At 42.7% G+C, this 22,628-nt stretch overlaps 1 protein-coding gene across 1 annotated transcript in view; it reads left to right on the top strand.

Annotated features, from left to right (window-relative positions):
• LOC124556512 (phospholipase A-2-activating protein) overlaps positions 1-22,628 on the top strand; it is a 145,151-nt gene that overhangs the window by 86,292 nt on the left and 36,231 nt on the right. Inside the window, exons 7-8 of the mRNA XM_047130466.1 lie at positions 7,061-7,238; positions 19,671-19,899. Coding sequence (XP_046986422.1) covers positions 7,061-7,238; positions 19,671-19,899 — 407 coding nt within the window. The remainder of the gene's footprint in view (positions 1-7,060; positions 7,239-19,670; positions 19,900-22,628) is intronic.

The following is a 22,628-nucleotide window of genomic DNA, read 5'->3' on the forward strand; positions in this document are numbered from 1 at the left end:
AAGAAACTGAACAAAATAAAGTGTTACAAGAAGAGCAGTTTTAACAGAGGCATACTTTAGCAGTAACTAGAGAATATCATCATTTTTTGTCAATTGGTGAAACAGCAGTTCAGATCAGCAGCTTCTCAAATGATGCATCATCTTTTTTGACCAAAATCAGTGACAGTAGTGGAGGAGATATATTAACATTGGACCTTCAGCCAGGACAGTATGCAGCATGCATTTATGCTAGAGTTGGGGTTGGAAATACCTGTGAGACTTCTGCTGAGCAAAAGGACACTTTAATAAGTGCTATGCACCCACAAGACCCAACACATTCACTTTATTGGCCAAGGAGTGAAAAGTGCTGCATTCTAGAACAGCATATTATTGCAGTTATTGCAGCACCCTCAGTGAGCCTGGCCAGCAATATAGTTTCCCTCATGACATTCTACAGCAAATAAATGGCAGCTGTAACAAATTCAAGTATCTTGAAGAAAACGTAGGCTAGGATCCTAAGAGACACCTCGTCTAGTGTTGTTTACTGACAATTACAGAAATGTATCATCAGGCTTGGGATCTTGTAGAAAGAAACCATATCAGGCTTGGGGACCTATGGTAAAGAAACACACCAGTGGCTGCTGTTCCACAGCTATCAGGTATGGCTCTGTGGTGATGGGGTTGCTGGTTTTCTCATTTCAAAAGGAACCAGCTTTGTTTGTCATCATGAGCCATAAAAACACACACAAATTTTAATCAGTTCAAGTGCAAACTATGGAAACAAAATACACTATACTTAAATCTGGAATTATTTTAAACTACCATGTCAGTAGCATTACACAGTAAGAGACATACTCAGAATTCTCTATTACATGAATCCTTTCCAAAAACTGTCAGGCAGGCTGCTATGAACTTCCCCAAAACTTACACGATGTGACAATGGTGTAAAACTTGAAGGCAGTTTTAACGATGTGTGTTGCAGCTGTTAGTAACCATTTTACTACTGTGTTATTCAGTGTCCAGTGCATCTGTAATACAAAGTTAAAATTTGAAGTGTACAACCAGTTTATTCTGTAGTTGTCATTACAGAAAAACAGGGTGAAATGTGTCATGACGAGCCATGACAAAAGACACCACCCCCTTTTGATTTATTTTATCCCTTATTATTTCTTTTAAAAAGTTGTTCTGACTCACTTTCTGGTCATCAGGACTTTCTAATATCACATTCCCTAGAGAGTTCTAAATAATTATAGAACATAATAAAAATGTTAAAATTAATTTGAGTACCATTGGAATATGAGCATATTTTAAGTACACCTCGCCTATTGTTTTTTAGAGCCTTATATGCTCACATCTGTAAACTAAATCTAGTTTTTTTATGTGGTTTAGAAAATGGTCTTCCTAATGAAAACTGCAGGAATAGTTTGCAGAAGACTTTGTTGGGAAGATGGGCTAAAAATACCCATTTTTAGCATTTTTACAAATTTGTGAACTTTGCCCCCAATTTGTAAACTATTGGAAAGCAGTAGGAGAATGAAATTTTATATCCTAAAACCTTGTATTGTAAATTATTATATGTGAGATTTCAGATTTATCCTGCAATTACTTCCAGAGATATAAAAAGCTAAACTTCACATTTTTTCAAGCGTCAATTTTTCAACCTACTTTGTATCAAATTACCTATATGAAAATCGCTCAAGAAATCTTTTATGAAAATTATTTCTATTAATAGAGTGCACAGAGTTGTACAAGGTGCCCTCATTTTCTTTCAAGAAAATATTGCTCGAAATACCATGTCTCAAAGTTGCCAAAAACTCAGGGTTTACGTTCGATAGTTATGCTATGGTGTCAAAAAAATGATTGTATCTCTGGAAGTGAATGTGTACAATTGTTCACACAAAATTTCAGCAAAACCTGTGATGTTCATGTGGTTACGTTTCCAAAATCAAACCACTTGGCATGGAACGGCCCAGAAGATAGCAAATTGATGCAGTTTTTAATCAATATATCTCATGCAGGAAGGAATGTGTTGCCTAGTCAAGAAATTGGCAAGTCCTAAAAGTAGGATACAAGCCTGTTTTTGTGTTGTACTTGGAGAAGTACGAATCTGTTATACTGCAAGTGAGAGAATCAAATAAAATAGTAAACATTATCAAGAGACAAGAAATAGCCTGTAAGTTTTATAGAAAGTCATTTTGATCATGTATTAATATAAATTATCTTTTTTTTTTTACAGCTGTTTATTGTTGTAACTCATTACTTGACCTTTGTTTGAGCTGATGAAGAGTGAATCGTTTACTCATTCTTTTCTTTTTCTGGTTATTGGTAAATGATGGACCCAGGTTTCATCTTTGATGAGAATTACTGAGGCATGTATTTTACAATAATTGCTACAGTGTCATCCAGTGTCACTCACTGGTTTTCCATCGCTATGTCTTCAGCGGCTATTCTGTTTTCTAGAGTCAGGGTGTGATATGCTCTAGCTGAATAAGGAGAATCGTCCATGCACATCACTCCATTTTCAAACTTTCATCTCCATTCATGCACTTGCTGCTTTGATACATGCATTACCATATTTTACCTTCATTCTTTGATGAAATTCATTTGGTTTCAAACTGTCACTATACAGAAACTGAATAACCTATACCATATTCTGTGAACCATGGACAAAGGGCAACAAATGGATTAGATATCGTTCCATTTTGGGGAGCATGTGACATATTGCATTTCCCCACTGCAGACTGTTAATGAAGGGCAGAGGATGTGACTGGCTCAAAGACTTCTTGAGTAATAGAACCCAGCTGCCCTCGACAGGGTGTTCATCAGAGACAACGGTATTGTCAGGAGTGCCCCAGGGAAGTGTGGTAGGATCGCTCTTACTATCTATATAAATTATCTGACAGACAGTGTGAGCGGCAATCTGCTGCTGCTTGCTGGTGATGCTGTGGTGTATGGGAAGGTGGTTGTGTTGAGTGACTGTAGGATGACATGATTTAGAAAAAATTTCTTGTCGCCGTGATGAATGGCAGCATGCTGTATATGTCTAGAAATGTAAATTAATGCAGATATGTAGGGAAAACAATCCCTTACTGTTTGAATACAGCATTAGTAGTGTGCTGCTTGACACAATCACGATGATTAAATGTAATGACATCATGTTCCAAAATGATATGAAATGGAATGAGCACATAAGAATGGTAATATGGAAGGTGAAAGGTCAACTTCGGTTTATGGGAAAATTTTGGGAGACTGTAGCTCATCCTCTTTGTCATGACAGAGAGAACTACATCAGTTAATGTGCCCCAGATAGTAAGAGCTTTGTTTGCTCTCATAAAGGGAATACAACTCATTCGGACTTAAATCAGCAGTACTGGGTTTCAATCCACTGATAGTCACTGCTGTTTTGCTGTGAGAGTTCTTACTAGGGCAACATTGGTTTGGCCATGTTGGTGGAGAGAGTTAGTGCTCAAAAATGGTACAGGAAAGAAGTCCGGGTGAGGCAGAATCTCTAAGACGGTTGGAGGCAGAGTGGACGATGTGGAAAGGGTGGGCTCCGTCGTATGGGCTGCGGACATGGCCAGTGTAATCTGGGAGTGATAGAGAGAGATGAGCACTGACAGCTCACTGTTGTGGGTTGCATCGGGCCTAGTGGAAGAATACTGCCGTGACGATCAACAGTAAGTGACCTACAGTAGAAGAATCGGTGATCAACAGCACTGAGTGCAGTGACTCTCGCACAACGAGTGGCAACGCTGGTAGTATGCATTACTGTGGTGGCTGCAGCAGATGGGGTCAACAGCACCTTGTGCTTATACCATTGTCTGACCACTTTCCTGCCTCTCCTGAGGTGGTATTGCCGGTGACGCAGAGAGGTGATAGCCCGCAGCACATGCCTGTGTTGGATCCCATGCAGCTACTATATCCTTCACTCGTAAGAAGAGGTGGCAAAGCTAGCTCAGAAGTGATGCAGCTGCCACCCGCTAGAGGGTGGAGGGGGTGGCACTCTTGGGAATGGTAGGTTGGCAACAGTAGTCAGTGGCAGCCAGTGAGAGGTGTCACACAGACCAGTAAAGCACCCGACCCAACATCATTGCAGTGAGAGGGTAGTCTCCAGCAGGAAGATTGGCGATGGAGGTGGCGACGGCGACCAGATGCTAACTGGAACCTGCGAGCAGTGTTGGGCACCCAAGGAGAAGGCATCTCTGCAGGTGTGTGACCTAACACAAGTTAAACAGACAGACAAAAGGCTGGTGGGATATTGGCATGGGGCTGAGAGGCTCTGCCAGCTGAAGGTGTGCTGTTAGGATGTCAGCATGATGCTGACAGGTTCAGCTGGGAGCAATGGCGATAGGGTCTGCTTTGCTTATGGTAGTGAGAGACGTGTAGCTTAGGTTCAGTAGAAGTTCCGTTATTCTGTTTCATGCGCTGTAGCAGCTGTTGCACCTGTATGATTGGGAACACCGATGCCATACTGAAATCACACACACATGCAGTGGGGGAGGGGGGTGTAGCAGTGACTGTCCTAAGTAGTGCACAGAGAAGGGTATCTGCACTGAGCAAGCACACGAAATTCGCACTTTGTTGCCAGATTTTGTGTCATGGCTGAGAGCCCCTTGATAATTTTTGTCCCCCAGGTAGCAAGATAAAGGAACTTTACTTACACTCGTAAACAGAATACAACAAAACAGTCATTCAGACTTGAATCAGCACTACTGGTTTTTGATTCATCAATAGTCTCTGACATTGTGCGATATCAATGCAGCCATATTATTGCAGAGTGGCAGGGCTTAAGGACAGTCCAGGAGAGTGGTCTTGAAGAGGTGGAAGCTTGTAACCGGTCGGAGATAGTGTGGCAGTTGTGGATGTTGCGGAGATATGGGCTCGATTGGGTACAGAGTAGTGAAATCGGATGAGGCATTGAGTGATGACTTGGATATGGCTCGGAGCAAAGGTAACTGAGGCTGATGTGGAGAATTGCATAAGATGTGGCGTGCAGACTTGGCCATGACACAGTGTGATGGTGTCGGCAAATGGTGTTTCAACTGCGATGAGACGTGGAGTAAAGACTCTGATGTGGCTTGGAGTCAACAACTGTGCTGAGGCAAAGGGAACTCCAACTCAGGAACTAACAGAATGTGGTCAGCACTTGGCCCAGACCAGCTCCTGATGTGAACTGGTTCTGATTGGCTGGGTGGTATCCTTTATAGCTGCCAGGTGGAAGAATACTGCCATGACGATAAGTGTGCACATGACCTATGAAAGAAGTATCAGTCCCCACAATGGCAGTGCTGATTGTGGCAACTCCCATGCTGCTAGCGGCTAGGATGGCGCCATGAGTCACTGTGGTGGCTGCAGGAGATGTGATTGACAAAAACGTTGTGTGCTTATGTTATTGTCTGTTTTCATGCCAGTCCCACAGTTGTCACCAATGGCCTGGAGAGGCAGTAGCCCACAGTGCCCATTTGTGTTGCTTAGTAGTGGACCCTAGATAGATAGCATATCATTTATAATGGAGACCACGTATAGAGCAGTGGTACGACATATTTAAGTACTGCTACAGTGTTTGGGATTCTCAGCAGGAGCTTTGTGAACTCAAATGGGAATTCCTGGAGGAAAGACGATGTCTTTTTCTGAAACACTGTAGAGAAAGTTTACAGAACTGCATTTGAAGCTGACTGTAGAGTGATACTACTGCCACCAACGTACATTTCACGTAAGATTCGCGAAGACAAGATAAGAGAAATTAGTGTATGTACTGTGGCATATAGTTAGTTGTTTTTCCCTCACTCTGTTTTGCGAGTGGAACAGAAAAGGAATTGACTAATAATGATACAAAGTACCCTCTGCCATGCACCATATGGTGGCTTGCAGGGTGTGTGTGTGAATGTAAATCTTGTATATTTTTAGTGGACAGCTGTTTTTACATGTTCCTGTGCAAGTGTTGGCACATCTATATGATGCTGCCGTCTAGTGAACACCTGACAATGTTGGGAACGTGTTTGCTGAGACACTAGTGGTGCCATTTTTCTGTATTTTATGCCGCAGTTGTTAATCACTTGTTCAAAGAGTCACTTGCCTGATATATCGCAATGATAAAGACTGAATCAATTTATAGGTTATTAAATTAATTTATATTTAGATACTTTCAGTTTTCACAAATTATGTTCAAAAATGAATAGTTAGGTATCTGTAACATTGATCTGTCTTTATTGTTATCTTTGTTTTTCTTCTGCAGATACCTCATCACTCAAAATCTGATCATGTATTAGAAGAAAAATGTCTATAAAGGTGTGTCACGTGTAAATAGGTGCACACTCACTGCATGTAAATAGGTGCACACTTACTGCAAAGTGTATCCTTATTTGTGTCGAATGGGTAAAACATCTATAAGTCCTTGAAAGGGGACCTGTCAGAAAATTACGTAATTTTTGAGGAAGAAAGTTTTAGACTTATCCAAAGTACATAGGAGATTTTGACCAAAGACTTTACATAACTCATTAATGTTTTACTCACATCAGTGAATCTTATACTCAACCATCTTACTGCTTTCCTGAGACTGGTTTTGTTGTGCTGCTCGGATTTGGTTTTTCTTCTGTGTTACTTTTTTTTTTTTTTTTTTTTTTTTTTAATAAAAAAAGAGAGCCTGGAAATTCTTTGCGTCATGAGCAGTTGTAATGAATTTTTTTTTTTTTTTTTTTTTTTTTTTTTTTAATGCAAGGAACATGATGAAAGTTCAGTTTTTACTTCTTTGAAAATTATCCTTCTTTCTACCGTTATGGACAGTTATCCCTTAATATTTGAGAGGTATTATAGTTTTCAGTGATTCTTTGGAATGGTGTTATTTATGAAGAGTGATGTATATTATTGCACAGATACTAACAATAACTGCTAGTTTTGAGAGAGTAATAATAGTTTCATGTTTGTATCTGGACATAAAATATAGTGTGGACATTTTTACGAGTTAGGTGTGCAGCAGATGCTGTATTTTGTGTTGCTATAAGTATCTGCCTAACATTTTCATTTTATTTACTGTTTAGGTGTACTATGCATCAGGCTATTTTTCAACATCTATTGATTTCAGGCTTCCTGGTCCAGAAATATTGGCTACACCAGGTCAACAAGATGGACAGACAAGGCTCGTTAGAGAAGGAGATGCTGTGATGTGTTATAAGTGGTCCTTAGAAGATGAGGAATGGGAGAAGATGGGAGAAGTTGTTGGGTCAGGAAATGGAGCTGGAAAAGAACTTTATTGTGGACAGGTATTCTTTTCCATTCACTTTTTCAATAAATGTGTGTCATAGAAAAGAAATTAATTTTCTAATGTGTAGCACTTGATATGAGATGGTAGAATTTCTTTTCCTAATTCATGAGCCCAAAATAATATTTGAAGAGCACTTGCATGTTTGCTGGTTGAGTTAACTCCAGACTGTTTTCTGTGCTATCTCATACTGATAATGTGCATGGCATTGGGGGATTCGGGGGGGGGGGGGGGGGGGGAGAATTTGATTGTGTGGTTCAGGAATACAGACTGGACTATACGGAAGAATTCCCATGTCTCATACACTCACAAAAATCTATTCATCAAATATCCTGCAGTACTTGTTGACGCGATATTGTTGTTTCTTCAAAGGATGGAGAGAAGGTTAGAGTAACAGAAAAGGTATTTGATCATATGTTTTACTTTTTTGTTAATATGATTGTGTTTGAAGTGTCACTTTATGCTTTCATTTGGCTTCTGTGTTGCACTTAAAAAAAGAGCCTGGAAATTCTTTGTGTCATGAGCAGATGTAAAGATATATTTTTTAATGCAAGGAACATGAGTTTTTACTACTTTCAAAATTCCTTTCACTGTGCTTACTAATAGAGCGATGTTTTTAGTGGTTTGGTCCTTTGAAAATTGATCATGTTTCATGCTCCACTAACATTTTTCTTTTAAATAACATTTATATTGTATATTTTGAAAACGTGTCATTGAGATCGAATTTTTAAATTTCGTACACCCTTCTTACTGAGGGTTAAAGACCTAAATTTTTACTTTTTGAGTTTTACAATAGGGCTTCAAATTGTCGTAACCTCTAAATTGGCAGCCTGCACCTTTATTTTAGGTTTGGTTTGTTACCTTATTTGCTTTATGTGTTTAGTATGTACCATGTGATCTACTTGGTAGCTTTATGTACAGTTCGTATTCTTTAGACTATAGCAAACTGAATGATTTGTCTCTACGTCATATTGTCCATTTGTGGTTCACACACAAAGTAAACATAGTGGCTATGGCACAGCTCTCACTGTCCTGTTTAATAGCTTATTAATGGCTTACTTAAGATTCAAATTGCTACTTGTCCACCAGAAAAAAATGAGTGTTACAACATTTTATTTCTTTCATCCATTTATCTTTAATTCTTAGTTTTGTACCTCATTAGAGTGTAGAAGCTTCTATGGCAACCTCCAAAAAAAGAAATAAAAATGCTGGTACATCACAATTGTAGTCTTGATTTTGAATAAAATGGCTTTTTTTTTTTTAACAAAATGGTAGCACCCTTTACTTTTCTTTTTGTTTTAAAAACCACAACAGGTTTCGGCCCCCAAGGCTATTATTAGAGCTATGTGAGATTAGCAAATAAATTTCGAAAATTTAGCATTTTGAAATTTCAATTTAGCTTTTTATATCTGAATTTAGCATTTACTTTTTTGGTTTCTTTATGCAGTTAAACAACAAAATTCGTACCTTAAAGTTTGATTTTTCTTTTCCACTATTCCCAGTTTTCTTATAATAACAAAAAGTAGAAGAAAATAGGAAAATAGGAAATTGATTATTTATGGAACACATCATCATAATTTTATTTCTCATTCAAATTACCACTCACTATACACCAATATAAAAATGTTTATCTATTGAATGCAATCATTGAAGTTGTTGCAATAGTGTCTGGCTTCATTGACCTCCTTACTTACAATTAAATTGTATGTTGACAAGTACCTCTCCGCATCCACACTATTGCAGATAAAGCGGTATTTCCAAATTCATCATATTTAAGCTTTTCAATTAGTAGAAGCTGCAATATATCAGGCTTCTCATCATGCCTCAAACAGTCAATAAGGTGTTGATGGAATGATGAATATGCCTCAATAAAACCGTCAGTTGGAATGCTTTCAAATTGCGGAATTGTTTTTGTTATATTAACAGCAGCAGAATTGTCCAAATTTAACTTCAGACCACAAACTGCAGGGTTGAAGAGCTTGCCAATGTTTTCGTAAAAAATATTAGCTGGGACTGGTGCTGTGTGTTTACATGGCTTTAGTAAACTTTTCATAGCAGCAGATTTAAGACAACTTTTTTGCAGATGCTTTCTGTGCCTCTCTTTGGAATGTGTTTATATAATTAATAGTGCCTGTTGAAAACAACCTTCAGAATTTCTTTTCAGTATTGATTTAATACTCTCAAGTTCCTCCCATAACAATTGTGCAAATGGGTAAGTCGTTCCCTCTAGTGTTGTGATGAAACTAACAATGCTAGCACATATGTCACTTACAAATTTGCATTACAGGACAACTATATCTGAGGCAGCTTCATTTTTTAAGTGATCCAGAATGAGCTCAATGGCAGCATTTTTGTTTTGCAGTGATCTGAAAAATTCGATGATATCTGTTAAATATGTGTCCAAGTACTTCACTGCATGGAACCAAGAATTCCACCTAGTGATTATCAGGTCGGGAAAAAGGTTTTTTGGCAGGTGAGGATATTTTTCTTGGAGAAACTGAAGGTAGGCGCTTTTCATTTTGCGAGAGTGCAGGAACACCATTTTCACTTTACTCACAATAAAATTTAGCTCCTTTAGTTCTTTCATAAAGACATCACCGACTAAGTTCATTTTGTGGGCCCAGCACTTGAAATGTATTAAATGGTCTCCAATCAGTACTTGAAGTGTCTCAAAACAACATCCCATGTATGCAGCAGAGTCTGATGCTAAACCCACAACATTTTCGTATTTAATGCTGTAGTCTTTTAGGGTATCCACTATGGCCTGGGCACAAGTACTTCTGTTAGCAACATCTAAAAAGTTGCATGAAGCCAGATACAGTTTCTGTTCGGGAGTTGAGGTCATTGTCCGAAATAAAACCACAAATACGCACCTTCCATTTTTGTCACTCGTTTTGTCAGCAGTAATCACAATAGTTACATCCTTCACAGAATCTCTGATTTCTTCTTTCATTTCGTCACTGCACTTACTAACATATTCTCATCGAAGTCTATCTGAACTTGGTATACAAGCAGCGCCGGGTACACATTTGTTAAAAAAGAACCTAACTTCAACCTTATCTAATTTTGTCAATGGTATGTTGGCCTTTAAACACATTTTAACTATATCGTGGTGCATACATTCATTGTCAGTTTTCACTTTTTTGGCTCTGTCTAACATCTCGCAATAGCAGCCTGCCTTTTTGATGAAGTTCCTGCAACCACTGCAGACGGTTTTTTTGCCCTGTGGCTAGCACTATTAATGTGTTTTTCTAAATTGTCCTTCTCCCAGTTGAGCTTCTCATTACAAAATAAACACATAAAAGTGTTTTTATTGTGAACATGAAAACCTTCTTTGGGATAGCCATTGCATCGCTCCTGCAAACTGACTTTATGCCTACCCATTTTTAACACACTATTATCACTTCGCAACACTCGCAAAACGTTACATACACGTGTTTACACCATACAGCTGGATCCAAACACTGCGGCCAACAAAAATTGGTGCCAAAGCGTTGGAGTAGAATCCAACTCACGCATGCGCAGAAGCAACGGTCAGATCTTACTGGAGTGGACTGAAGTAGGCTACCTCAAACAAACCTAATGTAAACACAACCGATTTTGAAGCATACCAGATTGTGAGAGTTTTTGCTAAAATATGCAAATTTTAATGAATTTGCATTTTATCGCACATTTATAGCATAAACGAATTTCACGTAGCTCTAGCTATTATCCAGTGGTATCTACATAGTATCGAACAAGATACAGTAGCATTAATCAAACAGAAAAGAATGTAGCAACAGGCATCATCATCATCATCATCATCATCATCATCATCATCATCATCAGCAGCAGCAGCAGCAGCAGCAGCAGCAGCATCATAATAAATAAATTCTGCAAAACACCTCATCCACCACATACTTTATAAAAACAAAAAATAAAAAAGTTATGTGAACTCTTCTGCTATTAAAAAAATATACATTACATAAATTAAATGATGTTAAAACCAACTTATCAACAAACATCATAGAAACACTATAAAAACTTTATATAAACTCATTTACAATGTAAGAAATAGATATATTTAACATGAACTTAATGTCAGGTGTTGAGAGAGAACACAGGATGATGGATGAGGTGTGCCAGGAGGTGGTACTTAAAAAGGGGAGTGGCAAGTTACAGGGAGGGCAAGTAGGTGAGCAGGGACAGTCAAGTTATGAGATAACAGTAGATAAGACACTTAAAAAGTGAAATAAAACACAGAACCATATGGTAGTTAAAAATTGACAACAATGCATAAGAAAAAGACAATTAAATTAATTATTACGGAAAGAGAAAGGACAACAGGGAGGCCTGGTTCAAATTCATGCCTCATTAGCCCTTTCTCATGCTTCAGTTTATGAAGGTCAAGTCAGTGTGAATGCACAGACTCAAATCTATGATAAAAACCATGAGCTTAAAGATATTAAGTTCCACAGAGGAGAACAAATTGTCCATTAGTGTATTAATACAATTTGTATGTGTTGTTAATAGACATACTAATATTGTCATTCGGATGAATGATGGACAAAATACGTTTGTTCCTCTCCCGTGTCATTGCATGAGTCACAAGTGGAACATCCAGACCACTGTCAAAACACCAGTGAACAGAAAGTGAAGCCCAAGAAATCCATAAAACTATACTTTAATTATGGATAGTACCTTTTTCCCCTCTTTGCACTGTGTATAAAGTAATCAATACATCTCTTTTTTATGATTCATTTTTGGCACTACCTTCTGAGTCAGAGTTTGTGAAGTTTATGTAATCTTCTCAACTACCAACTTTTTTTTCTCTGTTTTCTTACTCTAGTACTCGTATATAGTTGCTTTCTGACGTTCGATTTAGCTTTTCAGTTTTGATAACACTGCTTTCTAGAAACTGAGTTTCTTCACCTTGTTAAGAATAAATAGAATTATTCTATTGTTGACTGATTGATGCTGTAGTGCCACTTTGTTTGTTTGGCCTGTACTTTGTTGAGTTTGTATTGGTCAAGAATCTATTATATCTCAGAATCACAACTTTACTCAAGTGATGTATCAATGTGGGACAAGAAATCCTCCAAAAAACCTCCAAAAAAACCTCCAAAATTGCCCCAGCTTTCAACTTTCTCACCGTATTCTATAATGCTAATACTCAAAGCTGTAGGTCTGAAGGGACTTAAAAGTAAAGAATTTTATTTATTAAAAATTGCAAGAACATGTAACATTTTCTGCTACTAAACATTTGTTAGCATATACAGATTTGCTGCAAAATTGAGTAAAAAATATGAAAACCAGATTACCACTGATAACACTTGGCAAGAATTATAGAATGACCACCTTATAAATGTATGCAAATAAATTGCATGTAGAGTATGTTTACAGCTGTTCAATCAGTTTCAGATTCGTAGATAATGTATCCTGCTCTGTGATACATTAACAGTATACCAAACAAGAAATAGGGTGCCACAGTCCCGTCAAGCCTCAAATAGTAGAGCATATTATGTGTGTTGTTACGAAGTTGTACTCCAAAGTTACACAAGATCATCAAGGATCAAGCATGTTCAAGCCCCCCTGCCCCCCCCCCCCTCCCGAAAAGTGACTAAATACATTTATTGTATGGAGGGATATATTTCTTATTCTATATGTAGTTATATGTTTCAAAATTTCTGCAAAAGTATTTTAGCACTAACTCAGCCATATAACAGGAAGCTTCTTGATAAGTATAATGTATTTTTGTTAAAGAATCCAGTTCTGTATAGAGTGATACTATAAGTAACATTTTATCACCTGAGGATATTTTAAGTCCACATTAACAGTGTACATTTGGCAAACCATCCACTTGCAATTTCCCCCTGCGGGTTCGGGGGTTAGAATAGGCCCGCGGTATTCCTGCCTGTCGTAAGAGGCGACTAAAAGGAGTCTCCAACGTTTCGGCCTTATGTGATGGTCCCCTCTCGGGTTTGACCTCCATCTTTCAAAATTTATCCGAAGAGCGAGCCAATTGGGGAAGGGCGCCTTACATGGTGCACTGTTTCCGTCGTGCAATTAGACCTTTAGCCGGATTTCTCGTCGTTGCAATGGTGTCCCGCTCGTTTTCGATCTCTTGGGCGATTACCACGCTGCACTCTGCAGTGTTTCTTTTAACTGCGACGACGACCTTGGCCATTTTTGCACCTAAGATCCAGCACGGTAGCCAGTCCGTTGTGGTGGGGCCGCCATGTACCCTCTTGGTTGTAGCCCCCTGACAACACAGGGATCGCTCTACTGATGCCTGTGCCGTTAACTCCCCACGTATGCCAAGGAGTAGATGCCCATCTCCTTGGGGCATCAGGACTCCCGGCAATGGCCGTCCTGCCAGGTGGCTATTGCTGCGGCTGGGTGGCGCCCGTGGGGAGGGCCCTTGGTCGGAGTAGGTGGCATCAGGGCGGATGACCCGCAATGAAGCGTGGTACATCATCTCTCGCTGGCGGCCAGCCGCCAGCAGTCTCTAAGCGTTCTCGGGCTCAATTTAATGCTGAAAAGTACAATCCGAAAACGTTCCCCTCTCTGGCCACGCCGTGGGAGGAATGTAAATCTCAGGATGGCAGTAGCACTTATTCGCCCCGATTCTTAGTTTGTACGAGAGCTGATGGGGAGTCTTTTCTCTCAACAAAGCCTCAGTTCTTCGTCGAGCATTTAGAGGACGAGTTTGGGGAGGTGGAGGGCTTGTCAAAAATGCGCTCTGGATCGGTCCTGATCCAAACGGCATCCTCTGCCCAGTCACGACGGTTACTTGCTTGTGACAAGTTGGGGGATGTTGCTGTTACGATCACACCGCATAAGAGTTTAAATATGGTCCAGGGAGTTATTTACCATAAGGACCTTCTTTTGCAGTCTGATGACGAGCTGCGCGCCAACTTAGAGCGCAGAGGTGTACATTTCGTCCGGCGCGTTCATCGGGGTCCGAAGGAAAATCAGATAGCTACCGGTGCCTTCATCTTGGCCTTCGAGGGTGATACGTTACCGGAAAAGGTCAAGGTGATGGTCTACTGATGTGACGTCAGGCCCTATATTCCTCCCCCGATGCGGTGCTTCAAGTGCTGGAAGTTTGGCCATATGTCTTCCCGCTGCACTTCCAGCCTCACATGTCGAGATTGCGGACGCCCGTCTCATCCCGATACTCCATGTGCCCCGCCTCCCATCTGTGTCAACTGCGGGGAGCACCATTCACCTTGCTCGCCAGACTGCAGAATCTTCCAGAAAGAACGCAAAATCATGGAATATAAGACCCTGGACCGACTGACTTATACTGAGGCCAAGCGGAAATACGACCGATTACATCCCGTGCGAATGACGTCATCCTACGCCGCCGCTACAACACCTGTGCTCGCCCCATCAGTTTCACGACTTCCAGCCAGCTCGATAACCAGTACGACTCCTCCTGCCCCCTTGCCAGTGGGGGGCTCTACCCACCGGGTTGCTCCTGCGCCACCTACCTCAGGGGCAACACCATCCCCCCCATCGGGGACGTCCGTCCCTGCTTCTAAGCCGGAGAAGTGTCCAACTTCTTCGGCTTCTCACGCTCGCAAGGGGTCCCTCGGGTCCCTCCCTTCCCAGGTTTCCACCAGTGGGAAGGCTGACAACCGCCAGTGGCGTAAGTGCCCGCAATCAGCTGGTCGACGGGCTTCACGATCCTCCTCAGTCCCGGAGACTGAATCGGTGAAGCCCTCCCAGCCAGTTAAACCCAAGGAGCAGCGTGAGAAATCAAAGAAGAAGAGCTCTAAGCCCAAGGAACTCGCGGTGGCAGCCACCCCACCGCCACCTTCCAGATCTGCGTCTGAGGACGAGGTGGAGATCCTGGCGTCCGCTGAGGACCTCGATCTCGCCGGTCCCTCAGACGCCATGGATAACACTAGCACGGGTGCTCAATCGGAGGCAGCAGGTGACCCAGCGGCGTAATCTGCCTTCCCCGTCCCGTCACGCCTTTCTCAGCCATGGACAATACCATCCTCCAGTGGAACTGCAGCGGTTTCTTCCACCATCTCGCTGAGCTCCGCCAACTTATCAGCCTTCACCCTTTCTTCTGCATTGCTCTCCAGGAAACTTGGTTTCCAGCAATGCGAACCCCCGCCCTCCGTGGCTATCGGGGTTATTATAAGAACCGAGCAGCTTATGAAAGGGTGTCTGGTGGCGTCTGCATATATGTCCTTCACACTCTGCATAGCGAGTCTGTCCCTCTCCAGACGCCTTTAGAGGCTGTCGCTGTACGCGTGTGGACGCCACAGGCTGTTACCGTCTGCAGTCTTTACATTCCACCGGATGGTGATGTCTCGCAGCTTGTCCTGGCTGCACTGGTCGCCCAATTGCCGCCACCTTTCTTGCTATTGGGCGACTTCAACGCCCATAACCCTCTGTGGGGTGGGTCAGTGGCAACAGGTCGAGGCGCCATCGTTGAGCATTTATTGTCGCAGCTCGATCTGTCGCTGTTAAATGATGGTGCCTTCACACACTTCAGTGTGGCGCATGGCACCTACTCCGCCATTGACCTTTCCATCTGTAGCCATAGCCTCTTACCGTCTGTCCAATGGAGTGTGCATGACGACCTGTGTGGTAGTGACCACTTTCCGATCTTTTTGTCACTACCACAGCGCCACTGTTCTGGGCGCCCTAGCAGATGGGCTCTGAATAAGGCTGACTGGGACTTGTTCTCCTCCACTGCCGCTTTTGAGCCTCTCTCTACCGATGACATTGATGCGGTGGTTCAATCGGTCACCACCGGCATCGTTACTGCCGCCGAATCTGCCATTCCCCATTCCTGTGGGTCCCCTCGGCGGAAGGCTGTGCCTTGGTGGTCGCCTGAGATCGCTGAAGCGATTAAAGATCGCCGGCGGGCGCTCCAGCGTCACAAGCGACACCCCTCCCTCGACCACCTTATCGCCTTCAAACGGCTGCGTGCGCGGGCCCGCCTCCTTATCCGCCAAGGCAAGAAGGAGTGCTGGGAGCGGTATGTGTCCACCATTGGCCTCCATGTCACTCCCTCGCAGGTCTGGGCCAAGATTCGACGCGTCTACGGCTATCGGCCACCTGCCAGCGTCCCTGCGCTCTCACTGAATGGAGCAGTTTGTACTGACTCCGACGTCATTGCCAATCGCTTAGCAGAGCATTTTGCTATGAGTTCCGCTTCTGCGAATTACCCCCAGGCCTTCCGCTCCATTAAAGAGCGGATGGAACGTCGGAGCCTTTCGTTTCACACCAACCACCCGGAATCTTACAATGCTCCATTTAGTGAGTGGGAATTTCGCAGTGCCCTCGCTGCTTGCCCTGATACCGCTCCTGGGCCAGATGGCATCCACTGTCAGATGCTGAAACACCTTTCAGTGGACTGCCAGCGGCGCCTTCTCGATCTTTACAACCGTCTTTGGGTCGAGGGGGAGTTTCCGTCGCAATGGCGGGAAGGCATTGTCATCCCCGTTTTGAAACCTGGAAAGAACCCTCTGGAGGTGGACAGCTACCGTCCCATTAGCCTCACCAACGTTCTTTGCAAGTTGCTTGAACGGATGGTGAGCCGGCGCTTGCATTGGGTACTGGAGTCTCGGGGCCTTCTGGCTCCGTCTCAGGGTGGGTTCCGTAAAGGCCGCTCCGCCGCCGACAATCTGGTGAGCCTGGAGTCGGCCATCCGTACTGCCTTTTCCCGCCGTCAGCACCTGGTCGCTGTCTTTTTCGACATGCGGAAGGCATACGATACGATGTGGCGTCATCACATTCTTTCTACGCTTCATGGATGGGGTCTTCGGGGTCCTCTGCCGATTTTTATCTGCAATTTTCTGTCGTGTCGTACCTTCTGTCTGTCTGTCTGTCTGTCTGTTTTTAATAGCCATTAACGGGCTTGCTGCGGCCGTGGGAAATTCTGTCTCCGCTTCCCTGTATGCTGACGACTTCTGCCTTTATTACAGCTCTACTGGCATTGCAGCTGTTGAACGTCAGCTACAGGGCGCTATCCGTAAGGCGCAGTCTTGGGCTGTAGCGCACGGGTTTCAGTTTTCGGCAGCCAAGACCTGCGTTATGCCTTTCTGCCGGTGCCGAACAGTCCATCCTGAGCCGCGGCTTTATCTTGCCGACGAACTCCTTGCTGTGGTGGAGACCCACAGGTTTTTGGGGGTGGTTTTCGATGCCCGGTTGACTTGGCTGCCTCATATCCGGCAGCTGAAACAGACGTGTTGGCGGCATCTAAACGCTCTGAGATGCTTGAGCAACACCCACTGGGGCGCCGACCGCTCTACACTGTTGCGGCTCTACCAGGCGTTAATCCAGTCCCGTCTAGATTATGGGAGCCTGGCTTATGGCTCAGCATCCCCATCTGCGTTACGGGTGCTGGACCCGATTCTCCACAGCGGGATACGCCTTGCCACTGGTGCTTTCCGCACCAGCCCTGTGGACAGCGTACTAGTGGAGGCAGGTGTACCTCCACTGCGGTTCCGACGCCAACGTTTGCTGGCCGCTTATGCTGCCCATGTTCTAAGCTCGCCCGGGCATCCAAACTATCGTCTCCTGTTCCCGCGGTCGGTCGTCCGTATGCCAGAACGCCGGCCCCGGTCTGGTTGTACAATAGCGGTCCGCGTCAAGGAGCTTCTCTCTGGGCTCCAGGGTTTCACTGTTCCACCTCCTTTCCGGGCTACTTTGCATACACCCCCATGGTGTGTTCGTCGCCCTAGCCTTCGGCTCGACTTGGCACAGGGCCCTAAGGACTCAGTCCCTCAAGAGGCCTTCCGCCGCCGCTTTTATTCCATCCTGGCCACGTATCAGGGCTCTGGTGTTGTTTACACTGACGGTTCGATGGTTGCTGGTCGTGTCGGATATGCGCTCACTCTAGGGGACCTTTCCGAACAACGTTCCTTGCCGGATGGCTGCAGCGTTTACACTGCTGAACTGGTCGCCATCTTTCGTGCCCTAGAGTATATCCGCTCCTGCTCAGGTGAGTCCTTCGTTATCTGTAGCGATTCCCTGAGCGGTTTACGAGCTCTCGACCAGTGTTTCCCTCGTTCTCGTTTGGTGATGGCTATCCACGAGTCTCTGCATACTCTCGCCTGTTGCGGCCGCTCTGTGGTCTTTGTGTGGACCCCCGGTCATGTCGGTATCCCGGGTAACGAACATGTTGACCGCCTGGCGAAAGAGGCCACCAGTAAGCCATCTCTGGACGTTGGCCTCCCAGAGACTGATTTGCGGGCAGTCTTCCGCCGCAAAATCTTGGCGCTATGGGACGATGAATGGCGCGAACTGCCAATGCGCAATAAACTCCGTGCTGTCAAGGAGACGACGGCTGTGTGGCGGTCATCCCTGCGAGCCACTCGCAGGGACTCAGTAGTTCTTTGCCGGCTCCGCATTGGCCACTCCCGGCTGACACACAGTTATTTACTGCGCCGGGGGGACCCTCCTCTATGTCGCTGTGGGGCAGCTTTGACAATGGCCCACATTTTGCTGGCCTGCCCCCTTTTAGCAGTGGTCAGGCAGACATTTGCGCTGCCTGCTACGCTCCCTGCCCTTTTAACAGACGACTCCACTATGGCTGACTTAGTTTTACGTTTTATTCGGGCAGGGGGATTTTATCATTTACTCTGAGTGTTTCTGTTGTATTTTATTGTTTTGTGTTGATTCTGGCCTTTGGCCTATGGTTTTACACTGATTTTTTAATGTGTTTCTAAGTGGCTGGCCTTTCCTTTTTTATGTCTATGGTCGGCCAACCACCGTCACACTCTGTGTGGTTTTAGTTTGTTTTGTCTTGTCTTTGTCTCAGTATCTCTTGTTCTGTATCGTCTGTGATCTCTTCTGTTCCTTGTTTTTATTCTCTGTGGGTGTTCTTTGTCTTTGGAAAAAGGGACCGATGACCATGGCAGTCTGGTCCCTTTAATCCCCCAAACCAACCAACCAACCACTTGCAATTACCTGCTGTTAGTGTAGCTACTTCTCTGATATAAGTCTTGAATTTTCTTCCTGTTTCTTAGAGAAAAAAGGTCTGGTATTTAAATGGCACTGTTAGGGTGTTTTAAGAATTTGGTGTCTTATGATTAATACCCATTTTGTCATGTGAAACGTATTATGTCCAAAAATAACTTTCTGAGACTACTGAATTCTAAACTTCAAACAAATGTGCTAAACTGGAGTATTAAAATAATTTGAATCCAATAATCAAATTAACACTTCACATTGTCTCTTAAAGTGTGTTCAGATTCACTTTCATCATTTACTTGTTATTTATTTCATTAGATAAAATGGTACATCAACAAAGCTGTTTGGAATTGACAAACTTTATGCAGTAAACACAGGTATTATTTTGTTTCACAACTTGCTGACATTTTCATTTTAGTTTCTGGCATCTGATGCCTACTACAGAAGACTGGTACCCATGCATTAAATATATTATAGTAATTTTATATTGGTGCTGTTTTTTGTGTTACAGGAGTATGATTATGTTTTCAACATTGATGTGGAAGATGGAAAGCCACCACTGAAATTACCATATAACCTTGGTGAAGACCCATGGGTGATTGCCCAGAAATTTATTCATGAACATAACTTGAGCCAAGGATACCTTGACCAAGTGGCAAATTTTATAATAAGAAATACTCAGGACAGGAATGCGACGACTGGAATGGCGGCAGCAGCAGCAGCATCGGATCCTTTTACAGGTAACTATTCTTTCTGAATTCACATCTTCATTTGTGCTAATGCACCTACTCAGTGGCTTCTGTAAAAAAAAATGTGGCTGTTTACCTTCATTTACATCTTGTCAGTAAAAACGGCGATCCTAGCTGGTGGTATCTTTTTAGAAATTATCTGAATCTTATATTAGAACCAGTCAAAAATATGTAACTTTTCTAAATTTCCAATGTAAGCTTATGAAGCATAATAATTACAAATAGTATTGTATATCCTGATTTACAACCACTTAATATGGTTTCGAGAAACCAGAGAAATCTTCTGTCGTCTTTGGTGTGGCATCCATAGGTACCACTCTACACTGATACTCCTCAAGGCGGTGATAAGATACCCCCCCCCCTACCCCTCCACCCCCCCCCCCCCCCCCTCCCTCGTAGGCTGCACTTGATAGGAATATTTTTTGAGACTGAAAAGGCATGACACTGCATGGAGATAAAATATCATCCTACAACTGTACAGATGGGGCTTCTTCCCATTCTAGTGCTATCTTGCCCTTCAGTATGGTATTTTCAGTTCAGAGTCTGCAATGCTTTCTCAGTGCATAGTGGCCACAATTAGAAATTCTGTCTGATGCTCTCTTTTTGTGGATGGTTTTTCAAGCTTTAGTTCTTCTTCCAATCTTGAGACAGCTGCTTGACAACAGCAATTATAATTAAGAAACTAGAGTTATGGGCGAAAAACGAAAAAGCTTGAATTTCTCCGCGGATAAGTCTCTCTCTCTCTCTCTCTCTCTCTCTCTCTCTCTCTCTCTCTCTCTCTCTCTCTCTCTCTCTCTCAAGAAAAAGCTCTAAAGCTCCTAAACATCTTAAAGTGCCATTGTGGTAGTTATTGGGGACTGAGAGATCCTTCTTCTCAGGGGCAGCTTGTTCTTAAGGGACAATGGGGCATGGCCCCACCAGGAACTTGGTGATATAATTTTACTCTCTGTATTTTTTAAAAATTGCATCAAACAGCCAAGAGTATGAAATGATGTTTGTGTAGTACAAGTATCAGAGACCAGTGGTAATCAGGCCCAGTTTCCACTGCTGTGTTACCAGAGACATAATGTTGCTCTGAGCTGTGAGTAGCTGAGCTGGATGTGGATGCTACCCCCTCACACCCATCTCCCCTCAGTGCATCCTTTCACAGTGCCAACACTGATTTGATCTGGATGTATAGGAAAGAGCAGATTTTATTTGCTCCTGTTAAATTATTAACAGTTCATACGAATCATTAATAGGAAATAAAAGAAAAAGCCCTATAATTAAGTGTTGAGAACACATTCCTTTCCTAGAATTATGTTCTTATTACAAGTTTACTTTCCACTTCCTTGCTTTGAGTGTAGCAAACTTATTGATAATGTCATTGAAGTCAAGTTTAACAGCTATGTCATATTCTATTGACAAGATAGCTGAATTTGGCAGTCAGCTTCACCTGTAGTCCACTTTAAAGTAGTTTGTTATCATTCTTAATTTACTGAAAATGTGTGGAAATTGTCATAAATATCGTTGGAGGTATCTCGATGTTTGGATAGGCATCTTGTAACCTGTGCATCAAGGGGGAGATTCAAAATATCCAAATGGGAATCTGTGTCAATGTTCTTCAATGCTTCTTTTACTGGAATTTGAAAGCAGCTGTTTTGTTAACTAGCACTGTTGTATCAATATTTCTGTTAAATTTGCACCAAAGTCTGCTGCATATTTTTCAAAATAAGATATGTATTCCTGCCAGGAAGTTAAAGTTAGATTAAATGGTGCTCTACGTGTGAGATCTACTTCCCATTTCACTTATTATTCTATCAAATATTTTGAAGCAATCTAATTTACACAGTATTACTTCAGCCCTTAATTGGCTAAAGTAGGTTAAAAAAAAAAAAAAAAAAAAAAGAAGGGGGAGCCTACTGTTAAGCAGTATATTATTTACTTCAATACCCAGTGGTCAACCTTTGAGATCCTACAATACTGTAGTGAGGTAACAGCAAAAACTCCATTGTTGAACCAAGTACAGTGTTGACACACAGTCCAAGTGATGCATGTTCAGTGTTAATATTTCTTTATGTGCTATTTGGACAAAGTTTCACTTGCATCACTTTAAGCACCTACCAATACTTACTGTCATGTTCCTTACTTACTGCACACCTCTTCCCCCTCTCTCTTCTTATGCATGTACTGCCTTTTGTCAGTGGGAAATTGCACAAACAACAAACAGAGCCACCTCTCAGTTGTGTTCCGTATTCTGGAGCTGTGCTGTTGCAACTTTAGTAATTCCTTGCTGTGATTTTAAAAGGACTGAAGTAGATTGTTTGCTCAAAATGCCCTTTAATTTTTTAAGCGTGGAGGAGAAGCTAGAAATCTGTTGGTTAGGGGCACATTAACCAAGTACGGTCTCTCTCTCTCTCTCTCTCTCTCTCTCTCTCTCTCTCTCTCTCTCTCTCTCTCTCGCACGCGCGCGCAAACTATCACTCGCATTGATTGTTTGTGGAACATCACAAAAAAAAAACACATATGTTAACACTGCACTTGACAATGAGAATAATTTCTCGAAACACGTTTTGCTCAGCATGAGAAAAATGTGTAATCAGTGCTACATTTAAACTAAAAACATTTGAGCAACGTAAAGTGAATGACGGTTTCAACTAGTGCTGCAAGTGCCCAAATGCCGAAACGTGCTAAATATGGCTCAACAAAGATGTCTCAGTGATCACAACAATCACGAAACT

The sequence above is a fragment of the Schistocerca americana genome, chromosome X (genome assembly GCF_021461395.2).
Source record: "Schistocerca americana isolate TAMUIC-IGC-003095 chromosome X, iqSchAmer2.1, whole genome shotgun sequence".
Taxonomy (NCBI): domain Eukaryota; kingdom Metazoa; phylum Arthropoda; class Insecta; order Orthoptera; family Acrididae; genus Schistocerca; species Schistocerca americana.